The sequence below is a fragment of the Cebus imitator genome, unplaced genomic scaffold (assembly GCF_001604975.1).
Source record: "Cebus imitator isolate Cc_AM_T3 unplaced genomic scaffold, Cebus_imitator-1.0 Scaffold181, whole genome shotgun sequence".
NCBI lineage: Eukaryota > Metazoa > Chordata > Mammalia > Primates > Cebidae > Cebus > Cebus imitator.
In genome coordinates, this window is record NW_016107496.1 from 1,478,768 (window position 1) to 1,499,657 (window position 20,890).

A 20,890-nucleotide genomic window follows, 5' to 3' on the forward strand; every position below is an offset into this window, starting at 1 on the left:
GAGGCAGTCAGGCAAAGTGGCTCATGCCTGTAATCCCAACACTTTGCCTTGTCAAGGCGGGTGGATCACCTGAGCTCAGGAGTTCAAGACTAGCCTGGCCAGCATGGTGAAACCCCATCTCTACTGAAAATACAAAAATTGCTGGGCATGGTGGCTCACGCCTGTAACCCCAGCACTTTGGGAGGCTAAGGCTGGTAGATCACCTGAGGTCAAGAGTTCGAGACCAGACTTGCCAACATGGTGAAACCCCGTTTCTACTAAAAATACAAAAAAATCAGCCAGGCATGGTGGCAGCCACCTGTAATCTCAGCTACTCGGGAGGTTGAGGCAGGAGAATCACTTGAACCTGAGAGGCGGAGGTTGCAGTGAGCAGAGAACGGGCCATTGCACTCCAACCTGGGTGATAAGATTGAAACTTCATCTCAAAATAAAATAATACAAAAACAAAAATACAAAAATTAGCTGGGCGTGGTAGTGCATGCCTGTAGTCCCAGCTACTTGGGAGGCTGAGGCAGGAGGATGGCTTGAACCTGGGAGGTGGAGGTTCAGTGAGCCAAGATCGCTCCACTGCACTCCAGCCTGGGCAACAAGAGCAAGACTGTCTAAAAAAACAAAACAAAAAACAAACAAAAAAAACCAGTGAGGCAAAGAACATGCCCATGAGAATGAGAAAAGAGATGCCAGGTTGTTAGATGTCCAGCAAGGTTCGGGGATGAACAGTCAGACTGGTGAAGGGAGAAGGTCAGCAGTCTCTAGCAGTGATGTCTTCAAGAAGATTAAATGGAGAGAATTCTCTGCTATATCTAGATATTCTGAGAGGAGATTTATGCAACTGAGGGTAGAATTTGAGGTAGATTTTGTTAGAAGAAAATAAATGAGTTTAAAAAATAAGATTATTAATTCCAGGAAAACTAAAAATTTGTGCAGGAAAAAATGCAATGCCTCTCTGGGGAGGACAGACCTAAGGAAGAAGCTGGGCAGGGAATTCCAGCGTCCCAGGTATTCACAATATAGTCTATTCCTGGGCAAGTGGGCTTTGCGTGGGCAAATCCCCTTGGACCCCTCGCCCTGGGGAAGGCCGCAGCTGGAGGAGAGCTGGAGAAGTGAAGGTAAATGCCAGAAGAAACAGCTAAAGGGGGTCAAAACGCCTCCAGAGAGGGGAAGACAATGGGGGCAGGGCTCTGCTGTTTGTCTTAATAAATCTGGTACAATTATTTGTTTTTGTTTGTTTGTTTGTTTGAGGTGGAGTCTCACTGTATAGCCCAGGCTGGAGTTCAATAGCCCGATCTTGGCTCACTGTAACCTCTGTTTCCCGGGTTCAAGCGATTCTTCTGCCTCAGCGCGCCCCCCCGCCCCGCCAAGCAACTGGGACTACAGATGCCTGCCACCACACCTGGCTAATTTTTGTATTTTTAGTAGAGATGCGGGTTTCACCATGTTGGCCAGGCTGGTCTCGAACTCCTGACCTCGGGTGATCTGCCTGCCTTGGCCCCCCAAAGTGCTGGGATTACAGGCATGAGCCACCGCGCGGGGCCAATTATTTGATTCTTTATGTGTGTACATGTTCTAAGAGATATTTCACTGAAGAAAAGAAAAACAGTACAAAAAATAAAAATGCAATTCGTAAAAGTTCATGGAACCTCTGGACCACTTCTGCCATACTTAGAGATCTCAGTAATAGTGTGAAAATCGCCCCAGCTGTGCAGGCGTCGCAGCAGCTCCCGGGGGAAGGTGGGAGCAGTCGGAAGGTGGCAGGGGTCCGTCCCCCCTCACCTCCCGCCCGCCCCCTCTGTTTCCACCTCTCGCCACGGCGACCGCTGCGGGTTGCTCGCTGGCTCCCCACCCACCCGCCAACAACAACAACAACAACAACAACAACAACAACAACAACAACAAAACCCAATTTGAAAAGCAGGAACCAGCCCGGGCAGTGTAGGGAGACCTCGTCTCCAAAAAATTACAAAATCAGCTGGGCTTGGTGGCACACGCATGCAGTCCCAGCTACTCGGAGGCGGAGGGATGAGAACAGGTTGAGACCAGGAGGCTGAGGATGCAGTGAGCCGTGATTGTGCCACTGCACTGACAGATCAAAACACTGCCTCAGATAAGAAGGGAAGAAGGCCGGGAGCGGTGGCTCACGCCTGCAATCCCAGTACTTAGGGATCACGAGGTCAGGAGTTTGAGACCAGCCTGGCCTATGTAGTAAAACCCCAGTCTCTACTAAAATACTAAATTAACCGGAGGCTGAGGCAGGAGAATTGCTTGAATGCTGGAGGTGGAAGTTGCAGTGAGCTGAGATCGTGCCATTGCATCCTAGGCGGGGCGACAGGGCGAGACTCTGTCTCAAAAGAAAAGAGGGGGAAAAGAAATCCGCAAAACTGGGCTTTCACTTGAGACCATGTGGATATCGTTGTGATTTAACCACAAAGCAATTTCTCTCTACAGCAGCCCACAAGGGTGAATCCCACTTCCTTTTCCTCCCAGGTGTCACCTCTAACTCGGGACTACTTCGTGTCGGGTTTTTCTACCTCTCCCGAGTTCTTTGGATCTCAGAACGGAACCACGTGAGTCCTGGCTCAGGTGAGGGGGGGAATGAAGGGAACAGGAAGTGCCTTTTGCAGGGTTATGCAGGCCGGCGGTCAGCGCCTTTCGGCACCCGCGTTCGTGGGGCCGGGCATTCAATGCAGATCTCCAGGTTACGGTTTCCTCCGCCGCACAGCACAGCAAGTACCTAACATTTTTAACTTCTGTCAAAGAGTGGGCCCTGCTTTCATGAGTTCAGCGCTCGGTGGGAGCCAGCTCCCAAATGTGAACTTCAGGGTTACGCGAGAAGCACGTGTACGCCCTACGAGGGGAGGAATTTCGGGGATTTGTCTGCTTTTTTTCCTTTTTTTCAAGTTGCTGTATGCCCAGTGCCTGAGACAGTCCCTGCCATCTCACAGGTGCTCAACAAATAGTTCTTGAGTTAATTAACTTAAAAGTGCTGTAAGAGAATTAAATTCGCTGTGCAGCGCAAAGGCACCCTACACACGGCGTGAACGCTTGGTCTCCTGGAGCGCCAGAGTCGGTGAAGCTAGGACGCCGACCGCTGGGAGCGGCAAAGACTCCGGACCGTCAGTCAGAGGAGGGAACAGGCGCGCCCCGCCCCCCGGGGGGCGGACCCGGGACCCGGCGGCGCGGAGGCGGGGCCTGGTTCTCCGCGCCGGAGGGGCGGGGCCGGGCTCGAACACACCGGGCCGGTGGGGGCCCCGCTTGCCGGCGGGAGCCACCGGAGCCCCGGCCACGAAGGGGTGCGACCCCCGCCGGCCCCGCCCTCCCGGCTGCGGCCCGGCCAATCAGAGCAGCTCTTACTGGCGGGTGGGCTGAGCCGGCCCAGCTGCTCGGAGGCTCTGGCATGGTAACATCCCCGCGCCGGGGTGGAGGGGCCGGGGCGGTCCCACAGCGCCCCCTGCGGCCCAGGCCGGGGCCGAGGGGGCGGGGAGGCCACCGGGGGTAGCTGGGACCCCAGGGAGGGCGAGGGGGGCCAAGGGTGAGGGAAGAGAGCCCGAGAGGGGTAATGGGGGCGGGGACTGGGGGCGAAGGGGCGGGGGAGGCCATGATGGAGCCTGGCCGGGGGCGAAAGGGGCGAGAGTGGCGGGACGGGGTAAGGAGTGGAAAGGGGAGAAATGGGAGTGGGTTCGCGGAGAATGATCAGGAAAGGAGAGAGAGGGCAGAGATGAGGGGGCCGCGGGACCTGGGGACAGGTGGGGACCAGTTTCCCCTCCTGGGATATTTGGCGTGCGACATGCCCCTCCCCCAGCCCCAGCGCCCATTCTCTTTGGAAGCCTGGGTGCTCTCAGACCACTTGGGGACTCCTTGCTTCACCTCCCTGCATTCGCAAGCGCTTGTCTCCTGAGGCGAAGAGGGGACCTCTGAGGAAAGAGGCTCCCAGCCCTGGCTGGGCCACCAACAAACTGTAACGACTCTGTGTGACCTTGGGCAAGTCACTACCTTTCTTTGGGCCTCAGATTTCCCATCGATTTTTTTAAAAAAGGAAATGCATGAAAATTAAATTCCAGATCTCTTCCAGGGTCTAAATGAAGGGGTTTTTGAGGAGGAAGTTTAGGAGAATGAGTTTGGTAGGGGAGCAAAGGAAAGAGGGATGAAGATGGAGGCGAGGCCTTGGGCTGGGGCTGGAGAAATCCCCACGAGTGTTGGGGGATGGTAGACAACCTGCCAGGCTGGGGCGGGCTAGCGGTATCCTTTTAGAGGGATGGAAGAACTCTGAGGAGGAGGTTGAGACCTAACTCCACAATGATGGAGAACAAAAGTAACATTCGCTTCTTCAGAGGGAGAGTGATGAGATGGTAGGATCAGAAAGAAGCAACAGGAAGATACTTTCTAGTAAGGCAGATCTTTGGGGAGCAAGAGGAAGAGTAGGGTTGGTCCAAGAAAGTTGAAAACTAGGATAGTCTTTGAAAGGGAGGCAGGACAGGTGCTGTTCAGGGCAGCTGAAGAAAAGGGCCGCAGGTAGATCACGGGGAAACCAGCTGGTCTCTCAGCTTTTTCTTTTTTGATGATGGCTACCCCTTTTTGAGAGATGTGCCTCCAGCCTTCGTCATCCAACACATATCCCTTCAGGGAGTGGGAGTGAGTCAGACCAAGCAGACCTTGGGAACACTTGGCTCTTTGAGGATTTCTGGATTGTATGAGGAGTGGGGTTAAAAAATATATATATAAAGGAAATGTATCTGAATGTAAGGAGTATCATCTGTGGCGCCATCATCCTTGCTGGAAGGCAGCTTTGTGAACTGGTTGAAAGCACAAGCTTTGGGGTTAAACTGCTTGGATTCCAAACCTGCCTCTCCCATTTAATCTCTTGGAACCTTGGCCAACTTACTTAATCTCTGAACCTCAGTTTCTTTGTCTGTAAAGTAGGAATAATAAACTCTAAGATGGTTGCCAGGATTAAATGAGTGGCACAATATCTGGCTCATAATAAGTGTTCAGTAAATATTAGCTATTAGCTGTTATCATTTCCTCTGTTCTTTTCCTTCTGCCTCTCCATTCTTGTTGTTTTCTCCTTTTGTTCTTCTGAGTGCTCAGTTCTGAGATGCCCCTTAAATGTACAGAGACTCAGAAGAACTGATTGCGTCTTTGGTGGTGGGAAAGGGGTGGCCCCTCACTGGCCCAGGTGAACATGATGATCAGATGATGATCAAGTGTCTCTTCATCATCTCTCAGCCCACAAATGTATTTTTGTTCCAGGTAAGACACAGGATCTGTGTCTCTTTCAGCACTCATTTCTGTATCCTTCCTTCTCACTAGTTATTTCTTCATATTTCTCACCCAGAAATGAAATAAGACCCAAAGTTTTATGGCATTGCAGCAGGTAGGAGAGGGGCAGGGATGTTTTAGGAAAGCAGGGATACAACACGGGGAGCTCAGGGAAGGAAAGGCTTTGGAAGTTCCATAGTAGTTTACGTTTATTCCATTGTTCTGTCCTCTGTGGGGAACTGTCCAGAGCAGGCCAGTGTCTGAATCCTGGCCAGAGGTCTTCATCCCAAGTTGAAGATGACTGTATACAGTTAACTTTATTAGGTTTTCCCATGCCAACATTTTATTCCAGTTTCCTTTCTCCAAGCCACAAAGACCCCTGCCAAGCTACCTCTTTCTGTCATAGCCTGAATATGCAAAGAATTTATACAGATGTACATATGCATGTGTACACACTGTTTTCAAAATGCATTTTAGGATATTCCAGAATGCAAAAGTTTAATAAGGTTAGAGATGAGACTGCATTTTATCACAGCACTTTGGGAGCAGGGCCCTGATTAAACACTTGGGGGAGGTATAAAAGGAGAAAACTCAATCCCTGAATGTAGGGAAATCCCCACATGAGTGGGAGACAGGCAGTCCCACATGAAACACCCGGCGAATATTCACAGAGTAGCATGTCACTCTGCAAAGTAGTGCATCATTTATACTGAAGGGACACAGGTAGGAGTGTGTGTATGTGTGTGGGATAGTCATAAGGGTAACCTGAAGGAGGTGAATATAGATCATCTTGAACAAAGCATGAGACTGTAGAATAAAAGAAATGTGTTTCACCTGAGGGTAATCTAACAATTCTGTGCAAAGAGGAGGAGGGAAGCCTTCATTGCAAGGCTTTGACTGTTAGATGAGAGATTTTGTAGGGTAGGCAATCGGGAACCCCATAAGTTCTCAGGAAAATATTGGGTAGTTGGTGATTTAACCACTTAGGTTGCAGGGGATATGCTAGATTGCAAATAGACCTGCTTCCTGTGGTAGGAGCTTTGCTTTTAAGGGAGGAGAGCCAGAGGGCAGATTGGATCCAGTTCTGGTTTTGTCTCTAACCAGCTGTGGCCTCTTGGACAGATTATTCCCTGAAAAAGGGGGATGCATTGGGTGGCTGCCAGGGTCTCCTCCAATTCTGACATTCTGTGTTCCCTGAATAACTACTAGGCCTAACTTACCAGTGGCCCCTACTGTTTTGTACGACTTGCAAAGACCATTTAGTCATTAAGTTAACAAACATTTATTAGTACCTACTTTGTACCCATAGAGAGTGGTAAGGAAAACAATGGGAACTGGATATGAGGTGAGCAAAAACAGATGAATTCCCTGCCCTTCAGTGTTTTCAGTCTAATAGGGGCCACAGATATTATATTTCATTAATTCTGAGACTCATATTAGAACATTTGTCAAGCCAGAATGCATCTTAAAATTGACGGGATATTATAATTTAATTGGCAGCATTTGTTCTTTATTCATGCCAAACAGAATAATAATATAATCAGGATTATACAAATAACTAAAATTCTAATGGATAATTGCTGAAGGAGAAGGTACATGGTGTTGTACAAACATAAAAGAGGGCTCTGACTAGTTCAGGGAGTTGGGAAAGGCTTTCTGAAGAAATGATAGGTGGATGTGAAGTGTATGCAGGCAAGGTATGTAGGATTGGCAGGGCCAGCCCAGTTTTCTCAGGCAAAGGTGGAGGCCTGAGGTGGCAGAGCTCAGTGAAGTTGAGTAGGGCTTGAGCCCAGATTCAGGAGCTCAGCATGGGGAGGCTGGCAAGGTAGCTGGGTAGCAGACCCTCTCATAGCCTCACTGGGCAGGGTGTTTACTGTTTATCCTAAGAGCAGGGGGAAGCCTTTGAAGAGCTTGTGATAGCTGCAGATTGGAGTGAATGTGGGGAAAACAGTTGGGAGGCCACTGCAATTAGATGAAAAAAGGTGGTGGCTTGGACGAGATGGGTGGTGGTGGGTGGTGGAAAAGGAAATGGAGAGAAATGGATAGATTCAAGAAATCTTGAGGAGGTAAAGTTAACAGGACTCGGTGATTTATTGGCAAGGAAGAGGGAGTTGTGGAGAGTGACTCATGGGTTTCCATTTAGACAGCTGAATGGATGGTGTGGTGCCAGTCTCTGAGATGGGTTCCCCTGGAGCCTGGTAGGACCCAAAGATGGTTTTCTGGGAGGTTAGAGAGGCCCCTGAGGCAGTTTGAGATGGGAAAGTGTGACACAGAAAATTGCATTTCTTCCTCTATTGATTAGTTTCTGACTTCCCATGCTGAGGAGAGTGTTGGGGGCAAGAACAGGTCTGAATGCAGATCTAAAGCAGTTGAACACTTAGAAAAGGTGAGTCATGTTGGAGTAGTTTAGCTCATACCCTTTTCTTCTTAGGACAAGATGGAGGACAGATTATTTTTTATTTTTATTTTTTTTGAGACAGAATCTCACTCTATCACTCAGGCTGGAGTGCAATGGTGCAATTTCAGCTCAGTGCAACCTCCGCCTTCCAGGTTCAAGCGATTCTCGTGCCTCAGCCTCCCCAGTAGCTGAGACTACAGGCGTGCACCACCACACCTGGCTAATTTTTGTATTTTTAGTAGAGACGAGGTTTCACCATGTTGGCCAGGTTGGTCTCAAACTCCTGACCTCAGGTGATTCACCCACCTCAACCTCCCAAAATGCTGGGATTACAGGCATGAGCCACTGCACCAGGCCAGAAACAGATATTTTAAAGGTAGACATGAGAAGGCATTTTTAAATGCTGAACATTCTCAGCAGGGGGGAAATTGGCAGCAGCGAGGTGGCTTCTCTTCAGCCAGATACCACCTTTCCCTAGAGTTCCTCCCTATCACCCCCTAACTTTCAGGCAATGAGGCAGAAGGGCTGGCCCTTTAGCTGCATCTACAAGCCTTGGTTCACTTACAGTGAGTTTGGGTTTTTTTTTTTTTTTGTTTGATTTTTTGAATAGGCAATATAGTCATATGGCTGCATATTCAAAAGATACAAAAAGGCATACAGGGAAAAGTCTCCCCTTTACCTCTGTCCCTCTCTACCATTTCTTGTGTGTCATCTTTTGTCTCTGATTTTTTATACAAATGATCAAAATTTTCTCCACCTCGCTTTTTTTCCCACTTGTTAATGTATCTTAGAGATCATACTGAGAAAATAAGCTTTTCCATTCTTGTTTATAACTGTATAGTATTGCATTTTGTATGTATATATAATTTCATAGCTCCTTACTGGTGAAGATTTAGGCTGATTCCAATCTTCTGTTTTTACAAATAATACTGAAATGAAAACCTTAGACATACAGCATTTTGGCCATGTGGGGCTATACCTATAAAATGAATTTTTAGAATTAGAAGGTTCTCTATAGAGATCTGTTCCTTTGTTTGTTCTTCATTCATTCAGTATTTGCCGAATACCTATTATGTGCCAGACACTGTGGTAGGTACCAGGAATCCAGCTTCCAACAAATCAGATATGATCCCTGTCTTCATGGAATTTTTTTTTTTTTTGAGACAGAATCTTGCTCTGTCGCCCAGGCTGGAGTTCAGTGATGTGATCGTGGCTTACTGCAATCTCTGCCTCCTGGGTTCAAGTGATTCTCCTGCCTCAGCCTCCCAAGTAGCTGGGACTACAGGCATGCGCCACCATGCCCAGCAAATTTTTGTATTTTTAGTAGAGATGGAGTTTCACCACGTTGGCCAGGCTCGTCTTAAAATCCCGACCTCAGGTGATCCACCTGCCTCGGCCTCCCAAAGTGCTGGGATTATATGTGTGAGCCATCGTGCCCGGCCGATGGCATGTTATTACACTCTTGTTGGGGGAAACATATCCAGGCAAACATAATAACTGCAAAATTATATACATGAGGAAACTAAAAAGGGGATCAGATAGAGAAATAGGAAGGAACTACTTTACATAGAGTTAGGAAGTAATAAATAAGTGATACTTAAGCTGAGAACTAAAGGTTGGGGTGCAGACAGGATGGCCACCAAAAAGGGGATGAAGGTAGAGCCAGAGATGAAGTTGGCAATTGGAAGTGGAAGACATCAAAGAAAGTAGGTGGCTAAGGATGAGGTCAGTTAGGGAAGGAATCTGGTCATGAAGAGATGAGAATTAGGGAGACAAGCATTTTAAAGGACTAGCAACTATTTGTGTTGAGAGAGCTTTGGATTGAATCTCTGTAACTGGGCTAATTAAGGTAGGGGAACCAGAAAAGAGGCAACACCCTCCCTGGATACTTTGGGAATAAAAGAGACCTCTAACTTAATTTGAAAGAGGCATATCCTTGCCCACAGGCAGAATGGATTAGAAGGCTTGGATAGAGCCATACTGTGCCTGTAGTGAAGTCTCTTCCATGTTTTTTGTTGCTTTGGCAAAATGGAAACTTTCAAAATAAAGATGACATTAAAGGGGCTCAGCCATCTGGGTCTGAGCTGGCATAAGAGAGAGCAAACCTACTAAGGGCTCAGAGCTTGGGGTGGGCAGGAAATCGGGCTTGAAGACCCTCCGTCTGAACTTTGTGCTCCTTTTTCATCCTCATCACTTCTGCTTCCCTCCTGCAAAAAGCCCACCTCTGCCCATCCTGGGTCCTATGACTTTTCTCTCCCTCAACAGTCGGTTCCCGATTCTGGTCCCCGGCCCCCAGCAGCGCCTGCCCCCTTCCCACCGGGGCCCCCCATGATGCCACCACCCTTCGTAAGTTTTATGTCTTTCCCTGGGCTTGGCTTTTCCAGCCTGCACCCCCGACTCCCCGGCCCCTAGCCACTGCTGCATCACCAGCACAGTTTTTATATAATGCCCCTTTTGCTGCCCTTGGAAGAGGGATGGTTTTACTTGGGCATTGGGGTGGGGAGAGCTGTTGTGAAGCTCTCAGTACATAACATTGACAATTCCCCCTTTGTCTTTTTGACCTTAGGACACACTGGGGCTGGAGGTAGGAGAAGTGGAAGGGAAAGGACCCCATTAATGTGAGGGCAGGGTGGGACTCTCTGTCTCTTTCACTACTCCTTACCTATGCTCTTTAAATATGCCACAGAATTCGGGCTGGAATGGTATTGGTGGTTATGAGTTGGAAACAAAGGGATGGGAGGCAGGGGGCTGGGGTATTTGGGTACCTGGATACATGCCTTCTGCCCCTTCATCTGAGAGGCCTCATTTGGGGAGAATTGCTGAAGAGATGGAGCCTTCCAGTCTCAGTCTGGTGCTGTTAAACTTCCCTTCTCCCTTTTCTTTCCCATTATAATTAAGAAGCTGTTGGGCCGAGCGTGGTGGCTCACGCCTGTAATCCCAGCACTTTGGGAGGCTGAGGCGGGCGGATCACGAGGTCAAGAGATCTAGACCATCCTGGCCAATATGGTGAAACCCTGTCTCTACTAAAAATACAAAAATTAGCCGGGTGTGCTGGCACTCACCTGTAGTCCCAGCTACTCAGGAGGCTGAGGTGGAAGGATCACTGGAACCCGGGAGGTGGAGGTTGCAGTGGTGAGCTGAGACTGGGTCACTGCGCTCCAGCCTGGTGACAGAGCAAGACTCCGTCTCAAAAAAAAAAAAAAAAAGATGTGTGTTCGCCTGTTAGACCCCAGTTATCAGTTTTTCTCAGTGGTGAAGAGGGAGGCAGTTTCAGGCCTTGTGCTTTTCAAACTAAAGCCTTGGAATTGCCTCAGAGCCAGGGTGGAGGGTCCGGGAGGGAGGCTGTGGAAGGCGGTGGATATTTTCTGACAGGTCCTCTCTGCCTCTGACAAGGCAATGTCTTCCCTGCTCAGTATCTTTTCCTTTCCTCGTTTCCAGATGCCCCCTCCAGGGATCCCCCCACCCTTTCCTCCAATGGGGCTACCCCCCTTGAGTCAGAGACCACCAGCCATCCCCCCCATGCCACCTGGCATCCTGCCCCCAATGCTTCCACCAATGGGGGCGCCACCACCACTCACACAGGTAATCTCTCCTCCCCTGGGGTCTCAGAAAACCCTGTCAGTTTAGCTGGGGGTGGAGATAAGAGTGAGCACCTGGGCCTCAGAAACTGGGGAAGGAAAGGAGCTTTGGGCCAGACTCATGTGGATTTGTCTGCTGAGGCAACTCTCAGGCAAAGTGAGAGGCCAGAATCGGGATTGCCTGAGGAAGTGCCCAAGTGAGGGTCATAGCTCCAATGAGGTCTCTTAGGACCCTTTGAGGTACCCTGTCCCTTCTGTGCCAGCCCCCTTACCTTGGTGGTTAGTTTCTGTCTTCTTTGTATCCATAGATACCAGGAATGGTTCCTCCGATGATGCCAGGAATGCTGATGCCAGCGGTGCCCGTCACCGCAGCGGTAAGCACTAGGGACCAGCAGGCAGCAGGCTCTGCTCTGCAGTCCCGTGAGTCTGACTTAAAATTCAGGGATATGACCTCCATTCTTTCCCTCTTCTCATCGCATCCACCCAGGTCCCCAGCAGCACTCCTCACACTCGAATCCTCCTTGCCAGCCGGGCGTGGTGGCTCGCGCCTGTAATCCAAGCACTTTGGAGGCCAAGGTGGGCAAATCACCTGAGGTCAGGAGTTCAAGACCAGCCTGACCAACATGATGAAACCCCGTCTTAAAAAAAAAAAAAAAAGGAAAAAGAAAAAGAATCTTCCTTGCCAGCCATATACTTAGCTCTTCCAGTTTCCCACTCATCACAAAGGCATATACTTTCTTTCTATCTTTCTTTCTTTCTTTCTTTCTTTCTTTCTTTTTATCTTTTTTTTTAGAGACAGGGTTTCACCATGTTGGCCAGACTGGTCTCGAACTTCTGACCTCAGGTGATCTGCCCACCTCGGCCTCCCAAAGTGCTGGGATTACAGGCGTGAGCCATCGCGCTGAGCCCCAAAGGCATATACATTCTCTTGTTACTCTCATGCCATGTCCAGTTCCCTTAAGGAGCACTCTTATCCTCACAGAGCCACACACTGTGGACACATGAATACAGTTCTTCACATCCTCTTTGTTCCCAGAAGAGTCAGTAGCACCTGGGGATCTTGCTGTGCCTTGTTATGCTATTGCTCAGTGTAGCAGAGTCTGGGTAGGATATAGAATTTGGCATCTACTGTGAAGGAATGAACCAAATACTCTCACTTGAGGAGAATGAATAATGGAGCTGCTATGTGATTCTCCCCTGGGATCCTAGAGCCATGGCCCTGAAGGGTGGGGGAAGCCTGTTAGGGAGCAGAGATCTCTAGCAGCAGGACACATGGATTCTGGCCTGGCCTGCTTCTCTATCCCCCACGGCCTGGGTCCTAGGGGCCACTGGGCTTGGCCCCAACCCTTCCCCCTCCTCTTTCTTCGGCAGACGGCTCCGGGTGCGGACACCGCCAGCTGTGAGTCTTCTGGGGGCCTGCTCCCCCCAGGCTCGGAGGTTGGGGGGCATAGGGGAGAGGGGACCGTGGACTGGAGCCACCCTGGATCATGCCTGTTGGGATGCCAGGGAGCCTGGGATTTTGATGGGACCAGGGGAATATTTATTGGGGATGGAATAAGGGAGGAATAAGGGGATAAGATGGAGGTTGGGGCAAGGACTTAGTATGTATCCTGTGGCTTTTTTTTTTTCTAGCTGCTGTGGCTGGGACAGGCCCTCCGGTGAGTTCTTCTAGCTCAGGGGCCTCTGGGAGAAAGCCTGAGAGTGGGGGACTGATGGTTAAATCTTTGGGGTGAGGAGAGGCTTTGGAAAAGGGGCCTTGACCACCATTCTGTGCCCCCTCCCCTGCCAGAGGGCCCTATGGAGTGAGCATGTGGCCCCAGATGGGCGCATCTACTACTACAATGCTGACGACAAGCAGTCCGTGTGGGAGAAGCCCAGCGTGCTCAAGTCCAAGGCAGAGGTCCTGAGCTGGGCTTTCTGGCCCTTCCTTTCAGCTGCCCTGACCCTTCCAAGTCCTTGGCCTTCCTTTAGTCTCTAACCATACTCATGATGGCTCCTCTGATCCCAAGGTCCCTGACCACTCCCCACCCTCCCTGGAAGTATCTCCGTAGGATCTCAAGAAGTCCACCTTTCCCAGTTTGAGCCAGGCCAGGTGGTAACTAAAGGCTCCTGTGTCCTCAACTCACTGGGTTCCCTTAGCTCCCCTGACTGGCTGGAGAGCATGCCCAGCCCACTGATGGCTCCTAACCCATCCTCTTGCAGCTGCTCCTGTCCCAATGTCCCTGGAAAGAGTACAAGTCAGACACAGGAAAACCTTACTACTATAACAACCAGAGTAAAGAGTCTCGCTGGACCCGGCCCAAGGATCTGGATGACCTAGAGGGTGAGACGTCCTAGGGGTGGGCAGGGTCAGGAGTTCTGGGGGTTCCCTATTGCCCCTGTGACTTTGTTATCTTTTCCCTTTGCAGTTCTAGTCAAGCAAGAGGCTGCAGGGTGAGTGACTTGCCCACCTATCCATTTATACTTGGGGCCCCTGGGGTGTGGGAGTAGACTCTCTTGCCATGATCTCTACAGTGTGGGAGGAAGAGCCAGCTCTGTCTCCTTGTGGAGTCATCTCCTCTGGTCCCAGTGCTTCCCGGGACAGAGAGACCAGCCAGCACCTGAACTCCTCCATTCCTGCTCTCGTCCTGGACACTGCCCTTCTGGCTCATCTGCAGGAAACAGCAGCAGCAGCTGCCACAGACACTTCAACCGCAGCCGCCTCAGCCACAGCCTGACCCCCCACCTGTACCTCCTGGCCCCACCCCAGTGCCCACAGGCCTCCTGGAACCTGAGCCAGGTGGGAGTGAAGATTGTGATGTGTCGGAGGCTACCCAGACCCTGGAACAGGGGTTCCTGCAGCAGCTGGAGGAGGGCCCCAGTAGGTGAGGACTGCCCCCCATGGCATTCCCAATGTTAGCCTCAGGCTTCTAGCCTGATTCAACCCTTGTCCTCTGCTGGGCCTCTCAGGAAGGGTTTGAAGATCTGAATGTGACCTCTGAAAGGCAAAAAAAAGGCTGCCCTGGGGAACAAGGAGGGATACATTGCCAAGAGTTCAGGCCACTGAAAGTTATGAGGGCTGGGGGACCCTGTGGCTGAGTCCCCTGTGCCCTCCAGTTCTGCTGGACAGCATCAGCCACCACAGCAGGAGGAAGAGGAATCAAAGCCAGAACCAGAAAGGTCTGGCCTCAGTTGGAGCAACCGGGAGAAGGCAAAGCAGGCATTCAAGGAACTGCTGAGGGACAAGGTGCTGGAGTGGGGCTCCCAGGGAAGGTTTGGAGGGGGCTGGAGTGGGGCAGTCCCCATGACTCCCACCTGCTTCATTTTAGGCTGTCCCTTCCAATGCCTCATGGGAACAGGCCATGAAGATGGTGGTCACTGACCCCCGTTACAGGTATGCCTGGGCAGAGGGAGCTAGGGCCTGTTCCTGAGAGCAGCTATGCTAGGGACTCCCTAAGAAACCCCAGCTCAGTGTTCAGTTCTAAGGGAACCAGAGTCATGACAGTGATAGATTGGGTTGGGTGGGGTACAAGGGGAAGAAAAGCTGGAGGGCTTCCAGGAGAAGGAAGGGAAAAGTATCTGACATGACACATTCAATAAATGCTTGTTGAATTGAATCAAACTGAATTGAATTAACTGAGGAATGAGGGTGCTGGATAGGGAAGAAGTCTGACAGTGACTTGAGAACCCCAAAGTAAATGGGCCCAGCATTAGCAGTGCCTTGGAGCTGCATCTCTTCCCCTCACTTCCTGTCACCCCTACTTTTCCGGGAATGGTGTTCAGATCCCAGACATCTGTACCCTTGGAACCCCTGCAGCCTGCAATGTCCCATGACCCTCCTTTGTGGGCTGTGCAAGATTGTTCAGGCTGGACGTCTGTATCCCTACCCCACTCCTACCCTCTATCTCAGTGCCTTGCCCAAACTCAGTGAGAAAAAGCAGGCATTCAATGCCTACAAGGCGCAGCGGGAGAAGGAGGAGAAGGAGGAGGCCCGGCTAAGGGCCAAGGAGGCCAAGCAGACCCTGCAGCATTTCCTGGAGCAGCATGAACGCATGACCTCCACCACCCGCTACCGGTCAGAGGGCCAGGCTGGGCTGGGGCTTGGGAACCCTGAGAACACAAAGGTCCAGGGTCTCTGTGTTTTGTCTACCTACTCACAGCCGATATGCTCCACAGGCGGGCAGAACAGACCTTTGGGGAGCTGGAGGTCTGGGCTGTGGTCCCTGAGAGGGATCGAAAAGAGGTTTATGATGATGTCCTCTTCTTCTTGGCCAAGAAGGAGAAGGTAATGTTTGCTGGACAGGATCCTTCAGCCTATCTCATCCTAGACTTTACCTGTTTTTGTATTGTTACGGACCCTAGCCATTTATTTCTCCACTTCCCCAGTGTCCCAGCTTCTTATTTTGAAGCTGGTATGGCACTTGCACATCCCATTTCTGCTCTGGGCCTATAGTCCTGGGTGTGGCAGGGAGGAGTCGTCTCAGAGAGATGGTCTATAACCTGTACTCCCTCCCCTTCCCTGAGACATGAAAGTCTTGAGTATGGCCTTCTTCCTAGGGTTCCCTAGCTACCTTTCCCCAGGTCCTCCTCTGCCCAGGCCTACTTGGGTAGCTCTGGCCTGCCCTACCTCACCCTGATCCTTTGGCTCCCCAGGAACAGGCCAAGCAGCTCCGGCGTCGCAACATCCAGGCCCTAAAGAGCATCCTGGATGGGATGAGTAGTGTCAACTTCCAAACCACGTGGTCCCAGGCCCAGCAGTACCTCATGGATAATCCCAGCTTTGCTCAGGACCATCAGCTGCAGAGTAAGCCTGGGCCTCCAATCCTACCTGTCCCTTTCCTTACTGGACCTGGGACCCCCAGAGTATGCCTCACACCACTCCCCTGTACCTCCTGCCCTCCTGGATACCCTAGGTGTACCCAACACTCACTCAGTTCTTGTACCTCTCTAGACTCCGGGGATCCCAGAATGCTTTAGGCCACTCCTCCCTCTGAGGTCCACTGTTGGCCTAGACATTGTGTATCCTTGGAGGAAGAGCTCTGGGATAGAAATCATAAGTCCTAGAGATGTCAATGATTATGATTTTAACTCATGTGAATATGTTTTTTCTTTTTTTTGAGACTGAGTCCAGTGGCATGGTCTCGGCTCACTGCAACCTCCGCCTTTTGGGTTCAAGCAATTCTCTCCCTAAGCCTCCCGATTAGCTAGGACTACAGGCGCCTGCCATCACGCCTGGCTAATTTTTTTGTATTTTTAGTAGAGATGGGGTTTCACCACCTTGGCCAGGCTTGTCTTGAACTCCTGACCTCGTGATCTACCTACCTTGGCCTCCCAAAGCGCTGGGATTACAGGCGTGAGCCATCACACCTGGTGAATATGGTCTTATAGCACTACAGGCCTTAACTGGACACATGTTACAATAGACTGTTGTTGGCCTGTAATCACCAATGATACTAAAATTCACTTTCTGAAATAGCATCAAAGCCTGATTGACTCCAGTTCCATAAGATGTGAAACCTCAGATCCTAAGACAACTGGTTTCATGTTATGTCTTCTAATAACTGAATTCACAAGAGCTGAATACTTGCTTATTGCTTCTTATACAATTAATGATTGCCCCCCTAAAAACCACCATTCCAGTGGCTTTTCCCACAGAGCCCTTTCCCGGCCCTTCCCCCACCACCCTGGGTATCCCTAGCACCTGTAGGACAGCATTGTTGAGACATTAGGGTGCTGGGGTTTGAGAGTGTGTCCTGCTGGTACAGTGCCCATTGAACTTCCTGCCTGTCTTTAGACATGGACAAGGAAGATGCACTGATCTGTTTTGAGGAGCACATCCGAGCTTTGGAGAGGGAAGAGGAGGAAGAACGGGAGCGGGCCCGGCTTCGGGAGCGACGCCAGCAACGCAAGAATCGGGAGGCCTTCCAGGTATCTTTGTTGTCCTTTCTAGATCAGAGCTAGGCTCTGCCCTAGACCAAACCTCTTCACCTATTCCCTGCCCCCTTCAGGTTAGGCTGCCTGTTCTTTCTGTGCCTAGCCCTGTCCAAGCTCCATGAGACCTCTCTCTGCCTGCAGTCTGCTTCTGTACTGTATCCCTCAATTCTGGACTGTGCCCTTCTTGGGAGACTAGATGTATGCACCACCCAGAAACTGCCAGCAGAGAGCACCCTACAGGCACGGCTTGGCAGCTAGGCCATGTTAATTTCCCTTGGGTGGGGTGCCTGACAGGCAGAGTTTATTCCCCCAGCTTGTGGGTGGCAGTGGTAGGAGTTACTACAGGCAGGTTTCTGTTTCTTTGCCTCTCAGGCTGGCTTGTTCATATTTTTTTGTTCTGTCCCTCTCTGTGTATTTACATTCTCTCCTTTTGCATTGTTCTTAGGCTTCCATTTGCATCTCTTCACCTCTGCCTCTCTTGCCTATATTTCTTCAATCTGGATTGTCCCTGCCTCTCCCTCTGCCATTCCCTCTATTCCCTCTGATTCTGTGTTTCTGCCTCCCTCCTTGTCTCACGCTCCCTATAACCGGCCTCTCCCTGTTCAGACCTTCCTGGACGAGCTGCATGAGACAGGGCAGCTACACTCTATGTCTACCTGGATGGAGCTGTATCCAGCAGTCAGCACTGATGTCCGTTTTGCCAACATGCTGGGCCAGCCGGGTAAGGCAGCCAGGCTCCCCCTTCTCTGACCTGGCTTCCTGTCCTGCCAGACTCTCTGCACCCCCTACTCCCTGATCCTGTCCTCGGCGCAGCCCCCAGGCCTTGGGAAGCTGCCGCCCGCCAGGCCCCCCTCCCTCCCTCCTTACAGGCTCCACCCCTCTGGACTTGTTCAAGTTCTATGTGGAGGAGTTGAAGGCACGATTCCATGATGAAAAGAAGATCATTAAGGACATCCTTAAGGTGAGGGAGACTGGGGTTATGGATGGATACAGGATAGGTGCAGGGCACACTCCCTGCAGAGGACTCCCTGATAAGTCCCGTTTTGCAGGAGCATTGCAGTTTGCTTCAGCAGATATCTACTGTGATCCTTTACTGTGCACTAGGAATACAGTAATGAATACACAATTTTTTTTTTTTTTGAGACGGAGTCGCACTCTGTCACCAGGCTGGAGGGCAATGGTGTGATCTCGGCTCACTGCAACCCCCCTCTCCCAGGTTCAAGCGATTCTTCTGTCTCAGCCTCCCAAGTAGCTGGGACTACAGGCGTATGCCACCACACCTGGCTAATTTTTGTATTTTTAGTAGAGACGGGGTTTCACCATGTTGGCCAGGATGGTCTTGATCTCTTGACCTCATGATCTGCCTGCCTCGACCTTCTAAGGTGCTGAGATTACAGGCCTGAGCCACCACGCCTGGCCTAGACATGGTCTAATAGGAAGATATACATGAGAACTGTTACACAGAGGGGCAAGTGTTATTACAGAGACAGGAATCTGAAGAACTGACATTTGAACTGCACCTTTAGAAATAAGTAGGTGGAAGAGGTTGGAGTATACACAGGGTACTACGGGAGTGAAGGCAAGTGGGTGGAAAGGGCATGCCAGGTCTGAGGAGGAAGAAGCATAGCTAATTATAAACTGGTAGCACACAGATTGTTCTTTGTGGCCTATACAGTGTTTTTTTAAAAACTGGAATTTGTTGCTAACATTTTAAAATCAGAAAACTTCACGTAAAAAATCCGAATCTTTAGCTTCTCTTGTCAATATGGATTATCCAGCAGCACTGAGCTGGATTTGCAAGGCATTCTGCAGACTCAAACTGAGACGCCACTTTAGAAAGGGCAAGAAATCCATCTTATCATTCCTTAGTGCCTTCTTGATACTGTCACAAGTGTCAGGTGACATTTACCATCACACATGCCCTATTGCTTTTCTTCTACTGGAGAAGAAATAGTTCTCAATATTTACATCTATCAAAAGTGGAAAAGTGAGTGATGGACTAAGAGAGCCTTGTGTTCCAAAAGAAAAAAATAAAGAGAAAGCATATTTCTTTATGGAAGTGAAGATTCTGATGCATTTGAGGAGATAATACAATACAGTGGTTAGGAGCAGGACTGAAGGCAGACTGCTTAAGTAAAAGTCTAGTTTAAACGCTTGCTAGTTGTGTGACCTTGGACAGGTCACTTGACCTTTCTGAGCTTGTTTCCTCATCTAAAAAATGGTGCGTGTTCCACCAAAGTACACCTAATTATAGAGCCTAAATGGTACCTGGATTGAAAGGGATCTGGAAATAAAGCTAGAAATGTCTCACTGCACATTTATTTCTTTGAAGTCCTGTTTTGCCTTACAGATTCACATAGGTGTTGCATTTTAACACCATAGTACCTCTCTGTTTAATATAAATTTAATATTTTAAATTACCTACCATTAGGTAAGATGTATCATACTATCGTGAGGTGTAGCCGCTCTTTCTCTGGAACCATATGCCCCAGCTTGGAAGTAGAGCCCTGCATGTAAAGTGCCTTGAATGCTAAAATAAGAAATTTGGATTTTTCTCTCGTAAGTAATGAGGAACTGGGGAATGATCAGATGTGATGGTGTCTTGGAAAAGCCAGTGGTGATGGTATATAGTAGCACCTTTCAGTCTAGAGTACATACTTATGTCCTTAGGGAAGGCGGTGGTGGTAGGTAGAGGAGTTCTTGAAGCCGTAAGATACTAAAACTGATAGTGGCGAGAAATTCAATTGGTCCTATTTTTCTTACTCATCCCTAGACCTCTCCTACTGTTGGGGCTACTTGGTACAAAAGTCCAAGAAGCACTAGATGCTAGAAGCTGGGTTAGAGGGATGGAAGAGGTGAGCAGGGAGACCAGTCGGTAGACTGTGCAGGAATCTCAGAAGGAAGTGATCCTAGCCAGGGGCGGTGGGGGCAGCAGCAGAATGCAAGCTGTAGCACTCCAGCTGTGCTTCTGAGACTCTGGGTTTCTGTGTATGTGCCTTGAGACAAGCAAGGGTGGGGGGCTGAGTGGGGGGATTCTGTGCTGCTTCCTGTTTTCAAGTGAAGCAGCTTGAATCTTTCTTACACATAGAGGTTCTACATAAACTTTCTATTTTAATAAACTGTTTCTGGTGTTTAAAAAAAAAGTGGGGAGAGTTTAAAACCAGTGGGATAGAGTCACTAAGTAGAATCAACAGATTACTCTGTGAAATTGAGGGAAAGGAAGGAATCAGAGGTGTCAGGGCAGTGGATGATGGCACCATTGGTAAGGATAAGGCGAAGAGCAGGGCTGTAGTAAATAGGAATTCCATCTGGAGAATTACTCTTAAATAAAGCAAATATATTTTAAAACAGGATAATTGTATAAAATAGAAATGCCTTATCCTGGGATAGCTAAATTTTATTGGATAATTAACTTTTAGCCATAGAGTGGCTGGTACTGTTGATAGGCCTGTAGGGGCCTATCCTTACCGAGTCCTGTCTCACCATACAACCTGAGAAAGCAGCTTTTTAAAGACAGTTCCCTTCCTCTTTGCTCATTTGGATTCCTTCCTATGGCGGGCAGATGAGCCCAGGAGTTCACTCTTGCCTTCCACAGCCAAGCAGACTATGATGGTGCCTCTCATGCCATAGGGTAACACAGAGAGCCCTGGACACAGATCTGGGTCAGGGAGATCCATGGAGGGTGCTCACGAGAAATATATTATCTTGAGATCTGTTGAATTTGAAGTGTCTGAAACATCCAGTC

At 49.7% G+C, this 20,890-nt stretch overlaps 1 protein-coding gene across 16 annotated transcripts in view; it reads left to right on the top strand.

Annotated features, from left to right (window-relative positions):
* PRPF40B (pre-mRNA processing factor 40 homolog B) overlaps positions 1-20,890 on the top strand; it is a 74,481-nt gene that overhangs the window by 49,225 nt on the left and 4,366 nt on the right. For 2 of the 16 annotated variants that reach the window (XM_037744687.1, XM_037744688.1), the window contains exons 2-19: positions 2,485-2,580; positions 9,920-10,000; positions 11,093-11,236; positions 11,541-11,606; positions 12,604-12,631; positions 12,865-12,890; positions 13,022-13,132; positions 13,435-13,555; positions 13,641-13,665; positions 13,890-14,096; positions 14,329-14,458; positions 14,541-14,605; positions 15,122-15,286; positions 15,388-15,496; positions 15,865-16,015; positions 17,006-17,139; positions 17,752-17,866; positions 18,015-18,106. In XM_037744687.1, coding sequence (XP_037600615.1) covers positions 9,983-10,000; positions 11,093-11,236; positions 11,541-11,606; positions 12,604-12,631; positions 12,865-12,890; positions 13,022-13,132; positions 13,435-13,555; positions 13,641-13,665; positions 13,890-14,096; positions 14,329-14,458; positions 14,541-14,605; positions 15,122-15,286; positions 15,388-15,496; positions 15,865-16,015; positions 17,006-17,139; positions 17,752-17,866; positions 18,015-18,106 — 1,707 coding nt within the window. In that variant the 5' untranslated portion in view covers positions 2,485-2,580; positions 9,920-9,982. Of the gene's footprint in view, positions 1-2,484; positions 2,581-2,612; positions 2,849-3,223; positions 3,398-3,621; positions 3,644-9,919; positions 10,001-11,088; positions 11,237-11,540; positions 11,607-12,603; positions 12,632-12,864; positions 12,891-13,021; positions 13,133-13,434; positions 13,556-13,640; positions 13,666-13,889; positions 14,097-14,328; positions 14,459-14,540; positions 14,606-15,121; positions 15,287-15,387; positions 15,497-15,864; positions 16,016-17,005; positions 17,140-17,751; positions 17,867-18,014; positions 18,107-20,890 lie in introns of those variants that run through there. The other 14 variants (XM_017545775.2, XM_017545776.2, XM_017545782.2 and 11 more) reach the window with 9 other exon arrangements.